We start from the raw sequence: 23601 nt of genomic DNA on the forward strand, positions 1-23601 counted from the left end.
TGTGTTGTTGCACCACCTCCACTGTCATGTGATAGCTCGACTGCTGTTGACAGTGGGTTCCCTACCTCTGGATGAAGCTGGAACAGAGTCGCGCCGTGGAGAAGTTGCATGTTTCCTGAGGAGGAGAACACACGGCTGGTTTCTGACGGAGAACAGCGGAGCTGGGCTTGTGTCGCTTCGGCCCTCGGACGCTGCCATGGGTTGCTGTTACAGCAGCGAGAACGAGACCACAGAGCAGGTAGCTGTTAGCTGCTAGCCGCTAGCTGGCTAACACTGTCCTGTTAAATACAGTACCGCTGATCAAGAAGCTGCTAGCTGCTAGCTGCTAGCTGGCTAACACTGTCCTGTTAAATACAGTACAGCTGATCCAGAAACACTCGGTGTGCTGTTATTTTTGTCATCGAAAATGCTTCGTGCATAAAGGTCACTATTAGAGAAGGGGCCCAGGTTTGTAATTGACTTTTCTTTGGAAGGATAAGTGACCGTAAAATCAGTTTGAGCTAACTAGCCCAAGCCTTCGGGTTTGGCCCTGTGCTAAGCAGCTTCAGAAGTTGCCAACTAAAATAAAGAATATGCGTAGATGAAGAAGAGCTAAAGAACTGCGTGTGTAGAATTAGAACTAAACATATGGCAACTTGTTTTCTGCACGATCTGAAGATCATAGCAGTTTATGACTTTGTGTGAAAGCGATCTGCAAAGGGAAGTGCTGATCCACTGCTAAGTTACTTAACACCCAGTTGTGACATTAAGATGCACACTGGCAACAGAAGCGACTGATGTTCAGGGTGCCATGTTGTTCTATGTTTCATCCCTTTCTATTTTTAATTTAAGGAAACAATTCAAGGTTTTCCCTAATGCCGAATAGTTTCCTCATTTTCAGTTCATCCTAACAACAGCAGGAGCACAGTGGAAACAAACACTCAAACTAGTCTGTAATTCCCAATTAACATGATCTGTAAATGCAGTTTACCTCAGCAAGACTTATTTGTTTAAATCCGTGTGAACTTGATTAGTTCTAGTGATTCAGTTAGAAGTCCCAGTACCATTTAATGTATGATTACTTTTAGCTGTTTTTCCGGCCTAGTTCTACAAAGAGATGGTGAATAGTTGTCTACGTTGTTTAATACTATTAATTTGATACTGTCAATGTTGTTCTCTGAGTGGAAGAACCTGACCTAAAACAAGTTCTATAAGCCTTTTAATGTCATCAAATATTAAATTGGGTAATTTGATATTCTCAACTATCATGATATCATGACACAAAGTTCTACTAACTGAACCTTTTAATGTAATGCTGAATTAGTCTGTTTTTACTGTATTGTGTTTTTTGAACTTTAACATGTTCCAATGCCATGTCAAATGCTCTAGGACCCTGAACGCAAGCCACTGATCCCCCACCCCAACCCAATCAGCAAACCCCCAAATGGGACCGACTGGATCACCACCACTGTCCCGTCAGCGCGGACAGATGAACAGGCCCTCCTTACATCCATCCTCCACAAGACAGCCCAGTAAGATGCTCATATGTGCAACCATGGATGAGCCAGATTCAGTGTGTGTTCTCTGATAATAAAGCGGTAAATCAACTGGTCTCTAAATTAACCTGCCATTGTTTCCTCTCTGTCAGGAACATCATCGATGTCTCGGCAGCTGACTCTGTCATGATGGAGCAGCATGAATACATGGACAAAGCTCGGCAATACAGGTACGAGGATGGGCAGCTGGGTAATGGTTGTTATGGAAGGTTGTTGCTCTTCTGCAGTTTGTTTTTTCCCCTCCTGTATATGGTAAGGGTGTGGATGGCTTCAAGTAAATATGAGCCATATCATCATAAGGTTCTAAGTTTACAAAATATCAAGCTTCTATATGAACTTGTCGAGATGCTTTAAGGAGATTTGAATTGTGTTGTATCCCATCAATTGAAAGACTAGAACAAAAGTAATTTCAACTTTGGACTTTTACATAATTTAGATACCAGTAGACAGCTCTACAGTATATCCAGAAGCATACCACTCTTAGTGGGTGCACTTGTGGTGGTTGGAAAGAACAAAATGTTGCAAATTGTGTTTTACTTCGACTTAAACCCAACTGCTCAAGAAGTTAATGAGGGAAGTGATTGAACAAAAAAACAAAAAATGGATTTCCCCTCAAGTATCACATTTTACCTCAGATCCGGCGACACCTAGTGGCAGTTGGATGATTTCTACCAAACAGCTACTTTTAGGCCATAATATGGTTTCAGTTTAAACAGGGCCTCAGGACACCTATCAGGTTTAAGAGACAAGGTGATGTGTTTGATTGTGTTATAAACATAAACTCTGAACTGCATCTCAACAGCCCCGCTAAGCTTCTACTTATCTTTTATTTTTCCAGTACGAAGCTGGCTGTGTTGAGCAGCAGTCTGTCCCAGAAGAAAGCGCTCACTCTGCCCTCCCTCACCAGCCAGCCCCACCAAGTGCTTGCTAGTGACTTGGTGCCATACTCAGATGTTCAGCAGGTAATTGTACTCTGCAGCCCCCACAGAAGTTATGTTGGCATATACTTCCAGCGCTCGCATTGCTCCTTGACATGTGCTACATTCCTGGAGGCTAAATCAATCATCAGAGAAATGCCCCTTTGCAAACAGTGTGCTACAAGTGCAGCTGTGCGGCATTTTAGTGTGAAGGCGTGTGTCTTAATGTTTGGCTTAAAATAGATCTTAATAATATCGAATGCCCTTCTGGGGCTGCTATTTTTGTACTGCCTGTTATCGTGTCGATCAGATGTGATGGGAATTTGAGTTTTTATTGTTGACACACTCCACATGAACTCAGTCTTCCTCTTTCTTTGCAGGTATCCAAGATCGCAGCCTATGCTTACAGTGCAATCTCTCAAATCAAAGTGGATGCTAAAGAAGAACTGGTGGTCCAATTTGCCATTCCCTGATTCTGCGACTCTGGCCTGCATTTTTGTTCCTCCCATCCCGCTCTCTCTGCGTCACTTCTGCATCCTCATCCTTTTATTAAAGCCTCTTGGTCCTTGTGCTCTTTTAGCTAGGCCTCTAACAAAGACAGGGTTGATGTAGGATTGGCACACTGTGGCTGTCCATTAGTGTACTTAATTATGGGTCAAATACAAATTGTCATCACAGGCCACTGGGGTGTGATCTCATATCTACTACAGCAAGACCGCATCTGTGTTTAAGTGTGGATCAAAGGCTTTGTCAGAACCAGTTGTGGAAAAAAAAACAAAAACATTCATCCTGCTCTATCGTTTTAAATAGTTGTTTCATTGTCTTTATTTTGTTAGTTTCCCTTTGCCTGCACTTAGGCAAGCAACGCTAGCTCTATACCCCATACTGTTATCCAAAGGCATGGAAGAATGTGCTGTATATTCATCCTGGACAGAGCTTCAGGATTTTTGGCACAACGCATTGGCTTTTGCTGTATATACTTGTATACAATCTCCAATGAAACAAGAGAAACGATTCATCTCTGTGGCATAATAATGGGAATCATCTAAGTCCGATAGGTGCAAGTGCAGTGGTCGAGTAGTTAAACTCTTTACCAAGATAAAAAAAAAGAAACAGAAACACACTGCCCATTCCTCAGTGTTTTTCCTCGCACAGCAGGACGTGTGTTTAAAGTATCAGAACGAAAAAGTGAGAATATTAGTTTTACTATTGGGTTTCAGATGTCATTATGATTTCGAAGGTCGTACAACGGCAGTCCTGATGTTCACTTGTAAGATCAAACCTCCCACAGTAACCTGGTGTCACCGCATCAACAGGAAACCGTGAACAAACCTGACCTGAGTAACTTTATTGACATTTCACTGTTATCATTTCTAAAAAGTGCCAGTGAAATAGGTTTAATTGGAAATTAGTCCACTGTGTAATCGGTAGTGTAGTGACCGGTCCATGGCTGGTGTCATGTGGCTGCTGAGGATCCAAACACAAGCAGGGTGGCTGCTGGGTAGGCCTGCTAACATCACAGGAGTTGGGGAAGGGACTGACCTTTCTTGGGGCACAAGTTCTCAAGTTTACAGACAGTAATTTGTCCTCAGCAGTTGTCTGGTGTCAAACTTTGAGCTGTTAAATGAAATCTTTCACATATTTACTAGCAGCAGTCATACAGAGATGAAGCGGGTGGCTGTGTGGAGGATGCAGGGACAGATATCATGAATTCATGCCTTTTGTACAGAATTTTTCTGATGATGGATTGTCTGAAGTTCCTCTTTTTGTAGAGTGTTCATCAGTCAGGATTGGCTCGAGGTCTTGTGACGATAACAAAAACGTTTTTATTAAAACAAAACACTTTTATGGCCTCCAAAGCTCTCTTTTTTTGCTGCAGATTGTAATATTAGTGATGAGTTGGTCACAATATTAAGAAACTAACCATTGTAGCAGTGTGTGGGGAGCGTAAACAATCTAAGTACCGCAGCAGATGATCCGAACCCTTTTTTGTGATTAATTTATTTGTGTTTTAAATGTATAATTGCTCTTTGGAGGAGAGCATGTGACTGTATGCGTGGGCAGGGAGCATGGTGAGCCGCTCTTGACTCTCTAAAGGGATGATCTGCAAGGCTGTGATTATTTCAACCATGCAATTAATTTGAGCTTCTTTTTTTTGTTGTTGCAAGGGGTTCTTTTTTTCTGTTTTGTTTGTTACTCAATTGTGTAATACTACCTAAAATATGTTTGTAATATCTTAGGCAAGTACCAAAAAGTTTTAAAATTTGTTTTTTTGTTTGTTTTTGGGGGGTTTAATTGAATTCATTAAAGACTTTAAACATAAACCCCTTCTTATTCTTATTCAGTAGACATTGACATCCATATGCTTATCATTCCTGTTCAGTAGATAGAAGTCACTTATTGTAATATATTTTATTCTTTGTTATAGTAAGATAGTGTTCAAATATTCTACTTACCACCCATGTCTGCAACAATATCATTTAAATGCATGTGAGAGTCAACATTTAAGGATATACTGAATCAACTGTTCATTTCAACAGAAAAGCACGAAGTTACATGTACACAATAAATTATTATTATAATGTTTTTCAAGAGTGGATGTGGAGCACAGGTTACAGCGGGGGAGCTGAGCCAGCAGTCACTCCGGAGGGGGCTTGCTATGTCTGCGGCTGAAGCCATGATGCCAGACAGTTGCCATGACTCGTTCGTGCCGCGTCACGGCACTGAAGTCCATCGTCTTTAACTGAGGCAGAGCAGCAATCACCCGATTCCTTAAAACAGAAAGACACACATTTGTACACTTGTACTTCAGCGTTATTGTACTTGTTATGTGTCTTAACAGAAAAATTCAAAGTGATTGTTGAGGATTGTTTCTACATGTGAACTCTTTACAAAACTAGAATGGCAACCAGTAGATTGTATATACGTCCGCCAGGGCCAAAAAGTCCCCTTATGAAACCACAAATAAGTTTGCTAGATTCAGATTCTACACAATCCATGAAATTAATATAATAAATATATATTCTCTGAGAAACAAACTAAAATGCTGAAAACACCCGTCTCGCACTTTTGAAGAAAGGGGGACGGGGGTAAAGACATATCCACCTCCTTGGTCCGAGTTAATTATTACTGTTGTAGTGGTGCAACACGTATACTATAAAATGAGAAACATCTTATTCAAAAGCTGCATGTATTCATGAGATATCAGCTCACTGGAAAGTTTCAAGTTTCAAAAGTTTGTCATATGCACAACGATTACATTCAGCCGTCGCTTGCAATGAAATGCTTGGGTCACACTCTCTTATGGCAATGCTCAGGAGTATCTCCTACTGTGTGCGTGTGTGTGTGTGTGAGAGCAGTGTTGCTATGCAGACTGGGATGCGTAATATGAGCTTGATCTGCATCTAAACACCTGTTACAATGTTATGCACCTACAATGTGATCTAACTCTTGTTGCGCAAGAACAGTCTCTCACTCTACAGCTCTGAAATGTTTGACACCAGGAGATGCTGATATGAGTCTGTTGTTGGTTCTCAGCAAACTGCTGTCTGTTGAGGTCACTTTGCTCAATAATATTCATATGAAAACAGTATCTCAAAACAATGGTTGTAAAAGTGTCTGACATCAAAACAGAGGCAGGATTTTTGTGTTGTGTGTATTCAAGGTCATTTGTTGCAATTCAGACTCCACCTGTAAACTGGGTTGTCTTCTATGGTATTTCCATGTAGAGTGATGGTGAGCAGATGCGGCAGCGATCCCAGTCTGTCGACCTCCGACAGGATAAAAAGGCTGTTGCCGTGAAGATACAGCACACGCAGCTCACGCAGCTCACACAAAACCTGGAACACAAGCACACATATTCGTCCATAGTACAGATGCACACAGACGTGTTCATTTACATACACAGCACACTGCATCTCTGTAATGCCGCCAGCTTAGCAACAGGAAGGAAACAGAGAACTCACCTGGTCTATGTGTGTGATTCTGTTGAATGAAAGGTCCAGCCAGGCCAGCTGTAATGGCTCAGCCAGGAAGTGGCTCACAGACACCTGCAGGTCACTGAGGTCCGAGATGTTGTTATTATTAAGACGCAGGGAGCGGCTTTTGTACTTCTTCTCTGAATTTCTCTTTAAAGGTCGCAGGCCACTTCTGGGTTCTTCTATCCAGGTATCTGAGACCACAAGAAAAAAATAAATACAGTCAATATTGAGATCACGTTTATATAACATTATATTAATGACTTTATTATGACTATATTAATGCTTCACAGGCAACTTACTTTATTTCTCAGTTTTTTTTAAGATCTTACATTGTATAACGTGTCCAATAACTTCACATACAGAAATATGAGGAATTAGTTGTTTAGTTATAATACACTGATTCGGGGCAAATGCTTCAAGTTTTATGAAAATTAAAAAATCGGTCTGACTTATGATTGAGTATGACGCATCACAATCTAATGTGCAGCCAATACAAGAAGGAATGCTTTACTAACCTTATAGTGACAATACAGGAAATACTAAATTAAAGAGAGTAGGCCTGGGTGATATGGCCAAAAAATATATCAAGATAAAGCATTTAATAAGAGTGTTATGTTTAATATTGATAATTCTCTCAATAAATGTCACATTCATATTTCTTTTAAGTTTAAATTCAAATTTTTGCTCCTGGGTGAAGGTTGACGTTTTTAAACTCTTCTTAATGGACAGAGAATGACAAACACTTGTTAAACAGCATAACATTTGACTAATCTGAGGTTAATCAACTGTTATACAAAATGTATAAGCAATCTATCTTTATATATTGGACTTTTGTTATATTGCTATTGGTGGAAATTATATTGGGATGATTACTGATATGCTTTTATTGCCTGGTCCTGAATAAGAGACTGAGTCTATTACCTCCCAGACAGCAGATCCGTTTGTGAGATAAATCCACTGGAGCTCCGTACATGGTCGCACCTGAGAAACATTCACTCACCTGTGGGAGGACAGTGAGAGAGAATTACAGGCAGGTTTACAGACAGTAACTTAACAAAATAAACCTTTTTAATGGCCTTAACATGCTTCACCATAACACTCTGTGTATGCTGCACACATGTTTATAAACCATAACACAGGTATAGATCCAACCAAGCCTGAAGAAATCAATCATATCGATTATACTTATAGTTATTGGCTTGTCTTAATAAATTCACATGACACATATCAAAGACTTACCTACAGTGTGAGGAAGCTGCTGAGCTGGATTTGTTTGCCGCAGTTACCTGTCGGAGAAACAAAGGGTTTCCAAGGAGACACACTGTTTGAAGGCAGCTGACCTTGTTGCCACACTGTTTGGATGCATCTGCCTTTGATTCAACACTGTTTAAAAGCATCTGCCTCTGCTAACCCACTGTTTGGAATCACTAATATTGAGTAATTTGTGCAAATGCAAATCATAATAACTAATTTAAAGCATTAAATTATAGCATTGTCTATTGTAATGCCATATTGTACCAGTGATGGTAAATGTTAACAATGCAACCTTAAAAAGGGCTACAGAGCTGCAGCAACAGACACAAACAGCAGGTTTTTACATGTGTCACTGATAGCAAAGGTGTTGCAGTAAGGGTTAAAGTGACTGTAATATTAAAACATCTTTGAAGTCTACAAGTAACAAATATTAATTGGCTGATGATACATTAATGTCTCACCATTATCATTTCAGACAGGAGTTAAGACACAGCTAATTGTTGTCTCATTGAAAAGAAAGCAGTGTTCCAGTTTCAGTCAATAAGCATCTGTTCCATTGACATCACTGCCAAGTCCCACCACATTCGTGTGTACCAGATTGTTCTCTCAATCAACATCTTAAAGTGATGCCTGGATAAAGGGGGAAGTACAACTGACTTAGTATTTGTAATATAAAAACTTCAGGCTAACACACATTGAAATTATCTCTACCACGAGGCCTAAGCTGCGAAGGAAAGACATTTTCGACTTATTTTGCAGATAAATGGAAACTAGCAATACAATAAGTCAAAAAAGTATCTGATTTGCATATGTGCAGAAAAAGACCAGATATTGAATCAGATAAAGATATGCACAATAGGCTGTATAAATATATACATATGGAAATAGCAGAATGTACAGATGGTAATGCAGTGAAGTGTCCACTTGTCACTTGTTGCACATTGTTACAGGGCAAAGTTAAAATGACAGCAGGACATGTAATATAGCCTCCACATATCCAACAGTAATTTCACTTAATTTTACAAACACAATTACTCAGAAATATGAGGACAGAATACTTCCTGTAACTTGCTCTCCTTGACCTGTAGATAAACCTAGTATGAGTTGCCCTTATGTGCTGACTAGTCACCTTCTTTTCCCATGGAGACTGGATTTCTTTGGCTTTCGACATAATATTATGATGTTATTTGTTCTGTGTCACTGTGAGGAGTCTGGAGTGTGTTAATTAAAGTTTAAACATACCCTTAAGAAAAATTCTGATTAAAACCAATATATCTGGATATTTAGAACAGGAAATATTGATTTGGGAATTCGGCTCTGTTAAAAACAGTTAATATGAGCACAAACAGCGGTACTCACCCACAAACAGCTGTGGCAACTGACAGCTGCCTCAATTCGCCGGAACTGCCATTACAAATCAATGGCAGTTTCTGTCGCCACCGGAAGTGCCTCTACGAGCTGCCGCTGCCACGATTTGAGTTTGCTGTCACTCCAGCCCTGAGGAGAGGCTCGGTGGCTTCCTGGATTTTGCGACCGGCGCCCACCAAATCAGATCCAGGGTGGCGGAGTCAGAACCCATTAGCAATAACAATGAAGTCATATGAAGGGAAATTTGAGATAAAACAGATAAAACTGTTTCAATATGAAATGGCTGCAGAGACTACGTAAATGTTAAAAGTGTATTTTAGCCTCTCCTCCCCGCTCTCCTAACCGGCACCCTCCGGTAAAGATAACGAGCGCACTTGGTCGGTTGCCTTCCCAGAATATAAACCAATCGAGTTATCCCATTTTCCTGACGCGTCGACAGCTGACAGCGGATTGGCTGGTTTAATATCCGCAGCTCTTTTGAATACGGTGGACTGTTTACAGCTGGAGAACCTTCGTGCGGTCAGAGGAACTAGTTCGTTAGTCTCTTAAGCGGACAAATACAAACACGGAAACGTGGCTCACGTTTTTATTCTTCCGAGGTGAGTCACTGCGAAATTAAATACTAGAACGTGACTAATTTAGTTTTTATTAATGATTTAGCTTAGCAACGCTAGCCCGTTCAGACTTTTCCCTGTCCTCTCCCAGGTCGAATCCCCTGTGAGATAAAGGGTCGGCCAAGATGACGATAAACCTGGGTGTTAAGGCTCTGCTCAGCTGGGTAAGTCCATAACAATATTATTTAGATAATCAAACGTGTCGACTGGAGCTCAGATGGTGGATGTTAAGTTGTTGCGGTTGTGTTCAACACGATTTTTCAAACTTTCACAGGTCAACAGCATCAAACTGTCCGACCGAGAAATCGCTGTAGACGATCTACAAGATGGCACATTGTTTCTGAAAGTGATTTACATGCTGTAAGTACGAGCAGTGAGCAGTGTGTGGAAATGCTTGGTCCGTTTAAACAAGAAGGGTCCATTGAGTGTTACATGGCAGTCTCACGGTCTGGTTCTTAAACTGGACAAAAGTCAAGTCTTGAGGAACACTCCTTTTGTGTCATTTCAGGAAAAAGCTATCCAACCCCTGTTTCAGTCACTCCACTGAGGACCGGTTCAATCTCATTGCAGACTTTGTGGAAAGTGAGTCTCTCTCTACCTTGTTTGACATCGTCACCTATAACGGTTGTTCAGGACTTTAGTCTAGATCAAGTTTATATCATAACATCTCTGGTTTCTCGTCCGAGGCTGGTAAATGAGGATCACCTGATTTTAGCTTTCCAGAGTGGCAGAAATACTTAACATGTCTCAGAGCTGTGCTAACTGTATGTAGTGGAAACCAGTGTTGATCTTTTCATCTGACTGTATAACAGCAATCAAGCGTGATGTGATTTCTTAAGATGAAAGTGTAAACTCACCTAGATTATAGGCTCTTCTTTTTTACTGCTTTCTTCTGGTGGAAAATTTCAAATATACCTTCAACCACACCCAACAGTGATTGCAGGGTGTGGTCTGACTTGTGCTCTGTTCCAGCTGTAATTGTGCCACATTGACAAACACCGTTTTTTAAATTCTATGTCGACAGTGAATGCTCTTGACCTCTGAGCATGAACCCATGTCTCTCTTCTGCTTTTCAGGCGATTGCAAATTTAGTGCAACCAAAGGCTCGTCGCTCTCTCTGGGCAACATAAGAGATGGCATCAACCTAACTGTAGAAATTGCAAAGGTACAAGACGACAAAGCACAAATAAGTATGGAAACAATCTTAGGACGAAGACGCATTTTTTGAGTCATTGTTTGTATTGTATCACCAGGTGCTGTTGCTGCTCGTATATTATGACATGATGAATGATCGCTGCACTCTGAACATGCTGGAGTGTGATGTGGAGGTGAGCAGAGAGCATTCATGTGCTTTATTCATCATGTGCTGTGCTGTAATTATAGGTCTGTGTCAATTCATATTCTCACTCCTATCTGCTAGCGCGAGATAGCAAACCTCACCGGTTCTTTTGTGATGGAGAGCGAAGACTGTGTTTATCTGAGCAGTAGGATTGACGCCTATTTAGCAAAGAGACGTAAGAAACTTTGAAAACTCTTCCTTTACTTCATGCCATAACACAAGCCTTCTGGTTTATATTTAACATGCAAGCTGTAAAGTGTTGACATATCTCTCTCTCTCTGAATTTAAGATTTGCCTGTCTCCCGTGACATATTTGAGCAATCAGCATCCACCTCTACCTCCAATATGTCGACAATCTCCTCGCTGTCAGATGAGGATTCTCCTGTATTCCATCGCACGAAAAGAATCACATTCATGGACCTGCAAACTGTGGCTTCTTCCTCAGCGAGGTATTGGGGGACTTTTGAATTTATCCAACACAGAGCTTATTAAATGTGGTAACATTAGTCCAAACTGTTGTTTCTTGAAATTATATTTCATGAGCAATGGGATAGCAACACATTATATTTGTGTGTTGTGGTTAGGAAAACATAGATTTGTTTTCATCTTAATAAGCTGCATGTCTTTGGAATGCCTGCAATGAAAACCTCTTGTTTGAACTGCTTTATATGAGCATGATAGCAGTTTAAAATACCATATTTCCTAAACTTCCTGTAAAAAATACTTTTGTTGTTAGTCTAGCTAGCTTTGTGAGGTTGCACATCATTGAAACAAACCACACTACCTCATACCCACGCCATATGTTAGTCACTTCTTCTACATGGGATGTTAGCATTTGAATTATTATTAATAATTTGACTGACCTGCTTTTATTCTCACAGCAAGTCTCCGCTCCAGGACATTATGAACACACCTAAATTTCAGATGAGGGTGATGCAGCGTCAGATGATAAAGGAGAGAGATTACAGAGATGGGTTGGAAAGGGAGCTGTCCGGCAAGCTGTCACTCATTTCACAGAAAGGTACAACATTTAACGTCTTCACAGCCTTGGACTCCTTTAACTCTAAGTTTTTATTTTCATTTTTTAATTTAATATAAATGAAACTTGACACTTATTATTTTCTTCAGAGTCTCATGTTAATCAGCTACAGTATCGTCTGGATAAGTTGAAAGAAGAGCAAGGCGATCAGGAGGATGTTACCAGGGAACAGATCAATGATCTCGAGACCAAGAACAACACGTAAGTATCAAACGACTCAGTCATATCAATTTACTGTAAGGCCTTTATAATCCCTGTTTATTAATGCATGGTGATAATGAATTACGCAAAGTATTAACTTCTCCGAGATTGTAAAACTTTCCCAAATGAACAAACTGCACTTTGTGAAAAATAAGTCATGCGTATATTGCAGCTCCATGCGAGAATATAGTATGACTCATGCATTTGTTACACAGTCATATAATGTATAACAAGTCAAACAATTTGAATGCAAAAGAAAAATATTTTTCATTTACCATAACACGTTCATAACATTGAGAGTTTGTGTAAAAGTGATGAAGAAACTGATCTGCCTTTTTTTTCCTAGGTTACAAATGCGTCTTAATGAGATATTGATGAAGAACAAAGACCTGAAGAGTACGTCCTCTCTTATGGAGCGTAAAGTGGACAGCCTGACAGACGAAAATGGTGTCTTATCTTCCCAGGTAATGACCCCAGTCAAGTTTTTCAGTTAAATGCAATCTTGTTGTAAATCTTTCACTTATCAGTTGGGAGTGCACATCACATTACCCAGCATCAGCTGTCCCAGTTGCCATGGGCTCTTTTTATGTGAATAACAATTTACTGTTCATATAGGCAAGCCCCTCTTTTTCAAAGTTGTCTTTGAGCTTCTGTAAATACTGTATTTATATTTTTTAACAGTAACTAATTGAAACTAAATTGTATCAAAAATTTGATCTGTGTCTCAGACTGTCGTACTTGGTGTGAGAATCAGAAATGTCCTTAAATGTGATGGTTAAGAATGAATGTGTATGAATCGTGATGTATAAATAATATGATCAAAACCGTTGCTGTGTACTGATTGTAAAAGCTTTATTCTCTTTTTTTCCAGATGAGATCAGTGTGTTCACAGCTGTCCATCTTCGAGGCCGAAGTGGGCCGACTGACAGAGAGCCAAGCATCAGCTCAGAAGGAGTGGCAGAGCCAAACGAGCCACCTACAGACTGAGCTCAACCAAGCTACTGCTCAAAAGGTAGAACATAATCTTCCATTGGAGGTGGTGTAGAAACTATAAATGACTCAAATCATGTAAATCTACCAAGAAGGGTTTTAATTGCCTGTGTTATACTCTTTGTTGCTCAGGAGCTTCTGACTGAACAAATTCAGATCCTCCAGGGAAAGATTTCCTGTTTGGAGGACGAAATAAGCAAAGCCACTGAAGAAGAAGTAGGAGAGAATATGGGGCCTGTGATGGAGGTAAAGTTTTGGTTAAAGAAAATATTAGTATTGTTATACCCCAATTTATTTATCATACATTTTTCTGTTTTGAATCGGGTATTAATTGTCTTTTTTTCTTTTCTTATTCTGCCAGAGAGAAATGGTGGAGACTGAGATCAACGACTTGAAGACTGAGCTGGACAGCACATGTAGCTCCCTGAAGCAGGCTGAGATGGAGATTCAGACCAAATCACATCAGCTGGCAGAATACGAGCAGGAAATCACTCAACACAAAGAGCTCCTGCAGCAACAGAAATCCCAAACGGAGGAAATCATTCAAGCCAAGGATGAACTTTTGGACCAATTGCAAAAGAAGATCACTGAGCAGAGAGCAGCCCTTCACGAAGAGATTCAGCATCTCAAGCTTCAACTTGACCAGGTGGAGCAGCAGAAGACTGAGCAGACGACCAGACTGCAACAGCATGTCGCTGCATGTGAACGAGAAATTGAAAGACTGAAAGAAATGAAGAGAGAGAGAGAAGACCTTCTCCACCTGACTGAAGAAAAGGTGAAAGATCTGGAGGCAAAGTTATCCGCTGCCAGTTGTCTCTTGGCTGATAAAGACGAACAAATTATCAGCCTCAATGACAAAGTCGATGTTCTCACAGATGAAGCCAAAATAATCAAAGCAGAAATTCAAGCCAAAGAGGAAATGCTTGCCAAAATATTTCTGGAGAAGTCTAATGAGCAAGAAATTCTTAATGATAAAATCCAGACCTTAACGACTCACGTAGAAGACCTGAACTCATCTCTCAAACAGGCTGAGCAAGAAATCCAACTTAAGCAAGACCTCCTGGCTAAAACCCATCAAGAGAATATCCAACAAAGGGAGATGCTCCAACAGCAGGTAGCGACCTTCAAAGAGGAGGTTCAGAAAGTCAATGCAGAAATACAGGTCAGAAGTGAGGAACTTGTAACACTGAGGAACGACAGCTCTTGTCAGTCTGGATTGCTGGAGGAAGAGATTAAAGGTCTTAAAAGCCAAGTAGAAAATCTGAATGACTCTCTCACAAAGTCTGCACAGCAGGTTCAAGAAAAGCTTGTTCTGCTCGACAAGCAGGAGCAGGAGAGTTCACATCAGAAGGAGATTCTGCAACACCAACTGTCTGCTTCTGAAGATCAGGTGAGGATCATGAGGGAGGAGATCCAAGCTAAAGAGGAACAGATGAACATGTTGAAAAATCAAAGTTCAGAGCAGTCAGAACTACTGCAACAAGAAACTGGAGAATTAAAGAAACAGGTGGAGAGTCTAAGATGTTCGCTGACATCTGCTGAGGAGAATTTGCAATCCAAGGAGAATATGTTTGCCGAACAGCAACTGCAGAATGCTCAAGACATGGAGGCGCTGCAGAAACAGATGGTAGCTTCTCAAGATGACGTGAAGAGGCTGAATGTTGAGATTCATGCCAAGGAGGACCAGTTAGTTCAGCTGAAGTCTGAGACCTCAACACACTCTGACTTGCTACAGCAGGAGATTGAAGGTCTAAATAAGCAAATAAAAAGCATGAGCGATTCTCTTGAAGTTGCCAAAGACCAGGTTCAAGCCAAAGATGATTTGAATGCCAAGCAGGAGCAGGAGAACACTCTGCAGATTGAGGCTCTTAAAAAGCACAGTGCTGCCCTAGAGGAGAAAGTAAATCGGCTGACGGAGGAAATCCAAACTAAACGTGTTGAGGTAGATGCGATAAAGTTTGAGAGCTGTAAGGAGTCGGAAGTGCTACAAACTGAGATCAAAGCTCTGAGGGTTCAGGTGGAACATTTGAGTGGATCACTGAAGACCGCAACAGAACAGGTTCAGGATAAAGAGAACCTGCTGGCTCAGAAGGACTCAGAGATTTCTCAGGGAAAACATAAATATCAAAATCTGATGGAAACATCTGAAGAGCAGGTCAGAGGACTTAGAGAAGAGATCCAGGCTAAAGAGGAAAAACTGCTCATATTGAGAAAAGATGGCACCACACATTCTGACATGCTAGAGCAAGAGATGACATGTCTGAAAAACCAACTCGACAGAACGGTTGACTCGCTCACAAAGGCTGAAGAAAAGATGCAGATACAAGTGGTTCTGCTCGACAAGCAGGAGCATGAGAGTTCACATCAGAAGGAGCTTCTGCAGCAACAACTGTCTGCTTCTGAAGATCTGGTGAGGAGCATGAGGGAGGAGATCCAAGCTAAAGAGGAACAGATGAACATGCTGAGGACTGATGGCTCAGAGCAGTCAGATTCGCTAAATCAAGAGATCCAGAGTTTGAAAGAAAAGGTGGAGAGTCTGAGTTTTTCGCTGACATCGGTTGAGGAGAATTTGCAATCCAAAGAGAATCTGTTTGCCGAACAGCAACTGCAGAAAGCTCAGCACATGGAGGCGCTGCAGGCACTGATGGTTGCTTCTCAGGATGAAGTGAAGAGGCTGAATGTGGAGATTCATTCCAGGGAGGAGAAGCTGAACCAGCTGAAGTCTGAGACTTCAACACACTCTGACTTGCTACAGCAGGAGATTGAAGGTCTGAATAAGCAAATAAAAAGCATGAGCGATTCTCTTGAAGTTGCCAAAGACCAGGTTCAAGCCAAAGATGATTTGAATGCCAAGCAGGAGCAGGAGAGCACTCTGCAGATTGAGTCTCTTAAAAAGCACAGTGCTGCCCTAGAGGAGGAAGTAAATCGGCTGAAGGAGAAAATCCAAACTAAACAGGGTGAGGTCAATGCTTTAAATATTGAGAGCTGCAAAGAGTCTGAAGTGCTACAAACTGAGATCCAAACTCTGAGGGAACAGGTGGAACATTTGAGTGGATCACTGAAGACTGCAACAGAACAGGTTCAGGATAATGAAAACCTGCTGGCTCAGAAGGATTCAGAGATTTCTCAGGGAAAAGATAAATATCAACATCTGATGGAAACCTCTGAAGAGCAGGTCAGAGGACTTAGAGAACAGATCCAGGCTAAGGAGGAAAAACTGCTCTTATTGAGAAAAGATGGCACCACACATTCTGACATGCTAGAGCAAGAGATGACATGTCTGAAAAACCAACTCGATAGTACTGTTAACTCACTCACAAAGGCTGAAGAAAAGATTCAGATACAAGTGGTTCTGCTCGACAAGCAGGAGCTTAAGAGTTCACATCAGAAAGAGCTTCTGCAGCAACAACTGTCTGCTTCTGAAGACCAGGTGAGGAGCATGAGGGAGGAGATCCAAGCTAAAGAGGAACAGATGAACATGCTGAGTACTGATGGCGCAGAGCAGTCAGAATCGCTAAATCAAGAGATCCAAAGTTTGAAGGACCAGGTGGAGAGTCTAAGTTCCTCACTTAGCAAAGTTGAGGAAGATGTGCAGTCCAAGGAAGACCTATTAGCCCAACGTGAAGATGAGATACAGAAGCTAAAAGAATGTCGGAGTGAGATGGAGAATCTCCTCCTCAGGACTGAGCAAAGGATCGAGATCCTCCAGACAGAGTTTTCTGCTTACAAAGCACTTGTGGCTGATAAAGACCAACTTCTCACCAGCCTCAGAGAGGAGGTCGCTGTCCAAGCTAACCAGTTGCAAAAAGCAAGAGAGGAAGCTGAAGCCAATGAGAGAATTCTGGCTGAGATCAGGGTGGAGAGCTCCAAAAAAACAGATGTTCTTCAATGTGAGATCCAGGGTCTGAAAGGAGAAGTGAAAAACATTTCTTTACAACTTTCCACCAAGGAGCAAATGCTACTCAAAACTCAAGAGGAATCCTCTCAGCAGATCGACCTCCTCCAGCAGCAGCTCATCTCTGTTAACACAGAGCTGAACCAACACAAAGACACGCATTCTGCAAACCTCAGGCTGAGGGAGGGTGTGGAAGAGTTGCAAGTTGCAACCCTCAGGGAAAAGGAGGCTCTAGTTCAAGAAAGAAAAGAGCTCTTGGCCAGGATACATCAGGCAGAAATTGATCAGAAAGCTCTGGAGGAACAGCTCAAATCCATGGGCTTCGAGAAGGAGAGACTTGCTCAAGCCAAGCAGGCTACAGAGAAAGAGAACATGACCTCCCGTAAACTGGAATCTGTGCTGCAGCACGAGCTAGAAATGCTGAAAATGGAGAAAGAGAAGCTCCTGAAAGAGTCTGAAAAAGCTGAAGACATTGAGGTGCTAAAGAGAGGGCTGCAGGAACAGCTCTCAGCTAAATCAGAGGCTGTAGAACACTACAAGGCACAGGTTGGTGTGGCCACAAACAGTCCTGCAATACACAACTCAATGTGATAATAGTCATATGAATGATCATTTACATTCTTCCTGATTTTATTGATCGGGTGCTTTTGCACCACATGGCCCTCTTCTTTGCTGGTTTGGTATATCTGCTTTGCTTTGACACTAATGAACCTGTTTTATTATCACTATGCCACAGCTGGAGAAAGCAGTGAGTCACTACAATGGCAAGAAGCAGCTTCTCCAAGAGTGCCAACAGGAGGTGACTGAACTCAAGCACTCCTTAGGCATCAAAGAGTGTGAAGTAAAGACAATCACTATGGAGAACAAACTGCTTCAGCGGGATTTGGGGAAAGCCCAAACCAACGAGAAAAACCTCCTTGACATGGTGGCCAGTTTGAAAGCACAGGTTGGTATTTTATTTTGAAGCATGAGGAGCGAGAACAGTGGTAGGAACACGGTCTCACTAAGATGAGACAGAAAAACTATTTCAAGGGTCACAAATGAATCTGGGGGGGAAATGATATGTATGAAATACGGAACCTGCACTGGTTGACTTAGGCACCCAACCTCAGTGTGGGAATTCAAATTTTATAAAAGAGTGTGGACTATAGGGTCATCAGTTGTTTCCTGTGACTTTCTACTGTAAAGTGTTTTTTTTTTAACCCCGATTTCATTCACTTATGTTTGTTTACCTTTAGTTGACCTTTGCTGACCACAACCTGCAGCTGCACAATAAGGTTCATGGTAAGAAAGGAAGTGCAACAGAGCTGAGTTACTTGGATATTCACGACACGCACTCAAGCATCCAGACCAGGGTGAAGAGAACCGAGAGCTCTGATAGCCTGGACCAGAGCTCTCTGGAGGACTCTCTGAACAACACAAGGTAAAGTTCCTCCCAGGTGAAGGGACTCCTGCACCAACAATTCAACATGGAGGAAATAAAACTTAAGAAAAGCAGAAAAATAAAGGTAGTCTATTGTGATTGTAATCTTGCACAAAACTCTTTGCAGGAAACTTTCCGGACCTGATGAATCAAGCACACCATTCGTTCGAAGCTCTGAGCGGTTGGCAGCCAAACGACGGGGTCTTCAGGCCGAGTCACTGGAAACACTCTACTTCACACCTATTGCCACCAGACAGATGAACAGGTATTTCACAGAATAGCTGGTGTTTTCTTCTATGTCCCACATTACATTTTTTAATATGTTCTTCCATAGATTTTGTTGTTGTTCCTGTGAGACGTTAGGTGTTGTGATCCCTTTGGAAGGTCCCTGAATCTGTTGTCAGTCACCAGTGACTGACTTAATACTTCATTTGTTTCAGCTAGCATTTCTTAGGTTTTGGTTTTTAATCATAGATCTGATATGGAATGCAAAAAGCAACAGGCTTCCTAATTCCTCATATGTTTTAATCTATGCAACAACCAATTCAAAGTTACTAAGGATCCTCTAGAGCCAGTACAGACAGTTTTTCCTGTACTCTACTATACTTGTTTTCTTTTCCATTGTGCAGGACCAGTACAGAGAACAGAATGGAACTGGATTCAACTCGCAAAAATCCAAGTTCTTCAGTCAGGAGACGCAGGACCACGCAGGTTATAAACCTAACCTTGACCAAGGTGGAGGAAACTCACCGGCACAATGCATGTTTTGCATGTTCACAATAATGCACACACTGTTATTGACTTGGAATAATCATCAAGCCTGTTGGTGTCTCACTCTGTCACAACTGGGAGGATATGGTGATGAAGTTGGGATTATTTATGCATTCTCAGTTTTTAACCATCTCACAAACTATTTTACTCAGTAAAGCTCTCTGTGAATTTCCTGCTGTCAGTACACTTCATGAGTGTAAAGTCTTTTAGCTTGTCCATTAGAAACATCCCCATATTCTCACGGCACTGTATTGTAGCCATAAGTGACCGTTGAACTCTGCTCTGTAGAAAACCCCAGGCGGTGGTGAAGGGGATGAAACTTTCTACAGTCTAGCCTCAGCTCGTTCCCACCCAAATCTCTCGAGGGCCAACCCTGCAAAACCCGTCTCTATGGAGCTGTTTGGGACACCTGCCAGAATGGCCGCTGCCACCAGCGACCAACTCATCGGCCTTCCAGGGTACAGACGGAGTACAATCCATTCACAGAGTGAGTACATACCAGGCTGAGACACAGGAGGTTGAAGTGAAATGAATCTGAGAGATGAGAGTGGGAAAAAACTACATGAGTGGCTGTATGGACTTGGAACTGCAAAAAAATGTTTTGACATTTCCTTAATAAACCTCACCTATACTAGCTACTGCCACTGCAGATAGACAGACCTGGAGCTTCTCAATTAATAATTATTTATCATCAATGTTTAAGGGACAGTCCGACAAATCATCACGACTGAATAATGACTGATTCCTTTTACAGTTGTACAAAGGAATATATGTAAAAAAAAAATGGGTATGTAACTGTTTTTTTCTATTTCTCTGTGTCTTTAGCTTCTAGTACGTTTTGTGTGGGATCAGAGAACGAGCCAGAGGGGGCTCCTGATGACTGGCTTCGGATTGCTGAGCTGCAGTCCAGGAACAGGGCCTGTCTTCCTCATCTGAAGAGCAGCTACCCTGTGGAGTCGGAGGTGAGGAGAGAAGGGACACAGTGAACACACCAGGCATACAGTTGACACTTAAAAAGATGTAGCTAACTAGTAATTCAAATAGTAAAATTTATTTATACAATAATATCTGTAAATCTGGGGAAGAAGGCTAAAATGATATTATCCAGAATATGACCCACAGTCCTACTCATGGATTTAGCAGCTGACGTCTTGACTTCTCCCAATAGATTGATCAAATCCTTAATTTTTTTCTAGGCCCACCAAGGCAGCGTATTCATTTTCACAGACGAAGAGGTCCGTACAGGCGACCCGTCTGACACAATCCGCCGGGCGTCCATGATGCCGGGCCAGCTGCAGGACTCTCTCGTCTCCCATCGTCACTCCCTCATGACGGGTCAGTCAGGTGCTGCAGCCAATACTCGTTCTCACCGTCTGTCCTTGATGCCCGGCCAGCTGCCGTCCGCATCCATCAGCTCCTCTCAGATGAGGAGCCCAAAAGGAACAAAGCGATCATCATCTACGTTGTCGGTTCATCAAATGTCACCTGAGGTTGGTTCGCATTAATAAACGGAAAAATATTTTGTTTTAATGTCAAACAATCTTTTTTTGTGTTTTATTCAACCTTAATCTTTTTCTAATATAATTTTTCCCTTTAATTTACCTATTTTTAACAAAATTAATAGAGAAGTATGGGTTTAAATTCAATGTTTTTTGTTACTGACAATTCAGCTTATTATTTGACTATTAATTATTCTGTCTTTATAAATGTATGTCAATATATTAAGGATGTAATTTGCAAATTCCTTGTAAGAAATGATTGTCCAAACTCAATTTGTGGTCAGGCATTATTTACCTATGTCAGTAATATCAAATCTTTGTGTTTAGTCATAGTTACTTAATACTCCCAAATGTAATAATAACTGAGCAGATTCATATATTTTACCTCCTGAAACCCAATTTTCTTTATCTAATTTTTACAGAAAAGGGTGAAGGGCAGCTGCTTCCCCCGTCCCCTCACTCCCAAAAACAAGAACGTGATCAGTGGATCTTCCAGCTCTCAGCTGCGAGCTGTCCTCAGTCCAGTGAGTCACACGCACGCGCGCACACACACACACACACACACACACACACACACACACACACACACACACACACACACACACACACACACACACACACACACACACACACACACACACACAGGTTGATTCAAAGTAGAGTTGCTGCCAAAAAAGTTATCCATGCTTTTCTAACTGTTTCACTTGTATTATTCTCTCAGGCTGAGCGAAGGCAATCCATGATGTTTACTGTTGACAACACCCCTAAGAGCAACAACTTACTGAAGAGAGGGTTGAACAAACTACGCACCTCCAACCCTTCAGGCGATTCTAACTCTGGAGTAGGACGAGCCAGCCGAGCCGGCAACTTTAAGTCACCTCAGGTGACAATTAAAGGACGGAAGAAGTCTCCGCAAGCCACCAGCAAGATAGGAAAGTCCCCTGGGCTGACTGCTAGTGCTCGCAAGGTAAACACACAGCGACAAATGCATTCAGGGTTTTTCAGTGCACACTTTAATAATAATAATTTATATCTTTCTCTATGGAGTTTTCTGTCTGAACTGAACTTGGTTTGCCAATGCCAGCAAACTACTAATTATGGAGTTGCAAAGATCTGCAGCTAAACTGCACCAGGGAGTGGAGAGTTTCATTCTTTTACTGCTTTTTAATCAATTTAATTTTAGGGTTTTCAATGCTGCTCTATCAAGTTTCAAAAGGCGGCGCATGCTTCTGCGTTTTCATGGGCCCGCAAGCGTAAGAGCCCTTCCGGGCCCCTTACGTGCTTTGGTATCCCTTCTTACGTGCTTACGTGTGTCGTGCAATTTTTCTAAAGGCCGAATTATAGTACTGGGACTGCAACTTTGACACAGCTGCGTGAAAAGCCGCAGACGCATTTGTAGAAGCATGTAATGGCCTTAACTGTGAATCAGCAGAGGGGCTAAAACAAGCACATTACTGCCCCCTGTTGTCATGAGTTGAGTACTGATGCAGGTATGGTGAAGGGGTGTCTACTGTAATACTGGTTTAACATTTTTACTCCTTATTTATACAAGATAATTCATTCTTCTGCTGTTCTGGTCTACTACTATTGCAGCACTATATTGCATTATATTGCACAGGTGTACCCAAGGGAAAAATAGCTTTGAATATGTTCATGCATTGCACCTCAGTAACTGCTGAATCTAAACACTGTTTTCAGAAACCTGTGTCTGTAAACGAAGAAAACTTTTCTGGAGGTTGGAGAAGGTCAATAAAACAACATTTAAATTTACCTGATGGGGATTTTGGTGCCTATGACACTAATACTGGTTTAAAAGCGGTGGTTGGTTCTCGTATTACAGCTTAAAAACTCACGGTGTGGTTTTAAAAAATCTGTTTTATTATAATGTCAGCTTTCACTTAGCATCATATTCATATTGTATGGAAACGTTTCTCTGTGAGTCCTGGTTTCATCATTTTGTTAATTTTTTTTCATCCCACAGATGATGAGGAGAATGAAGGTGTGAGGACTGGTTCCCAATTTGGATTTATGATCTTCTTCATTTTTACTTGATTATACTTTGTTCTTTTTTGTTGTCGTCCTTCAGGACTTTTTTTAAAATTCTTCTCTTAAGAATCTACCTTTTATTTCCTCTGTATTATATTTACATGTTTCTGAATAAAAACTTTTAATTGAGAGTTGAGACTCTGAGTGCAGTTCATCAACGATACAGGACATCTTGGGGGAGAGATTAACTTAATTTTTTATGAAATGTCTTTCAGGACATCAAAATATTCAGTAATCATCATTCAAAGTGACAAATTGCCTTTTACAACCTATCAAGTGCTGCATACTATCCTACGACTAGCTCAACCATTTCCTAATGGGCCTCTGTGTTCCTCAAATAACTAATCTGATTACATTTACTGTTTTAGCTGCAAAGGAGTAGCTATCAGAGGAGGAATAGTCTCGACTCGAAATGCTTGTCCAAGTTATGAGTTCACTTTTTCATTTAAGAATATATTATGAAGTAAGTCCAGTGTGATAGATCTTACATACTTCCTTCATGATAGATACACCAAGACACCAGTTTAATGAAATGCTAATATCTGAAAGATAATATCAGCTTTCGCTTAGCATGAAAATGCAGGACAATTTTTAGGCACTAATATGAAAATCACAGGCGATGCACAGCAGAGGTCTGACATTAGGGTTCTACATAATGCAGGCGTAACTGAAGGTTTGAGCTCAAAGAGCTGTTGATTTAACTTTATGGAAAACATCTCTATGTGGTGCT

General features: G+C 41.3%; 3 protein-coding genes across 4 annotated transcripts; 2 read left to right on the top strand and 1 right to left on the bottom strand.

Moving 5' to 3' along the window:
* The first annotated feature begins 5 nt into the window (after positions 1–5).
* On the top strand, positions 6–4776 carry lamtor1 (late endosomal/lysosomal adaptor, MAPK and MTOR activator 1). The gene is made up of 5 exons (XM_053423557.1): positions 6–238; positions 1369–1511; positions 1628–1705; positions 2374–2497; positions 2833–4776. The coding sequence occupies exons 1-5, from the start codon at positions 197–199 to the stop codon at positions 2923–2925; spliced, it is 480 nt and encodes a 159-aa protein (XP_053279532.1). The 5' UTR covers positions 6–196; the 3' UTR covers positions 2926–4776.
* Positions 2945–10633, bottom strand: lrrc51 (leucine rich repeat containing 51). 2 transcript variants are annotated; one of them, XM_053423555.1, is made up of 7 exons: positions 10526–10633; positions 9046–9206; positions 7672–7718; positions 7354–7432; positions 6418–6623; positions 6143–6291; positions 2945–5223 (listed from the first exon to the last, which is right to left on the bottom strand). In XM_053423555.1, exons 4-7 carry the CDS (start codon positions 7403–7405, stop codon positions 5091–5093), a joined length of 540 nt encoding a protein of 179 aa, XP_053279530.1. In that variant the 5' UTR covers positions 7406–7432; positions 7672–7718; positions 9046–9206; positions 10526–10633; the 3' UTR covers positions 2945–5090. The 2 variants fall into 2 exon arrangements, with proteins under 2 accessions (XP_053279530.1, XP_053279531.1); XM_053423556.1 differs by lacking the exon at positions 10526–10633 and having other exon boundaries at positions 9046–10011.
* Positions 9220–23002, top strand: numa1 (nuclear mitotic apparatus protein 1). The gene is made up of 24 exons (XM_053423552.1): positions 9220–9653; positions 9760–9832; positions 9943–10028; positions 10177–10250; positions 10745–10833; positions 10922–10996; positions 11089–11182; positions 11297–11456; positions 11889–12028; positions 12136–12247; positions 12594–12711; positions 13119–13259; positions 13370–13483; positions 13599–17678; positions 17869–18078; positions 18371–18555; positions 18683–18820; positions 19185–19290; positions 19615–19813; positions 20152–20288; positions 20523–20816; positions 21248–21349; positions 21547–21792; positions 22807–23002. Exons 2-24 carry the CDS (start codon positions 9794–9796, stop codon positions 22828–22830), a joined length of 6963 nt encoding a protein of 2320 aa, XP_053279527.1. The 5' UTR covers positions 9220–9653; positions 9760–9793; the 3' UTR covers positions 22831–23002.
* The last annotated feature ends 599 nt before the right edge of the window (positions 23003–23601 follow it).

Source organism: Pleuronectes platessa, chromosome 5 (assembly GCF_947347685.1).
Source record: "Pleuronectes platessa chromosome 5, fPlePla1.1, whole genome shotgun sequence".
Lineage (NCBI taxonomy): Eukaryota > Metazoa > Chordata > Actinopteri > Pleuronectiformes > Pleuronectidae > Pleuronectes > Pleuronectes platessa.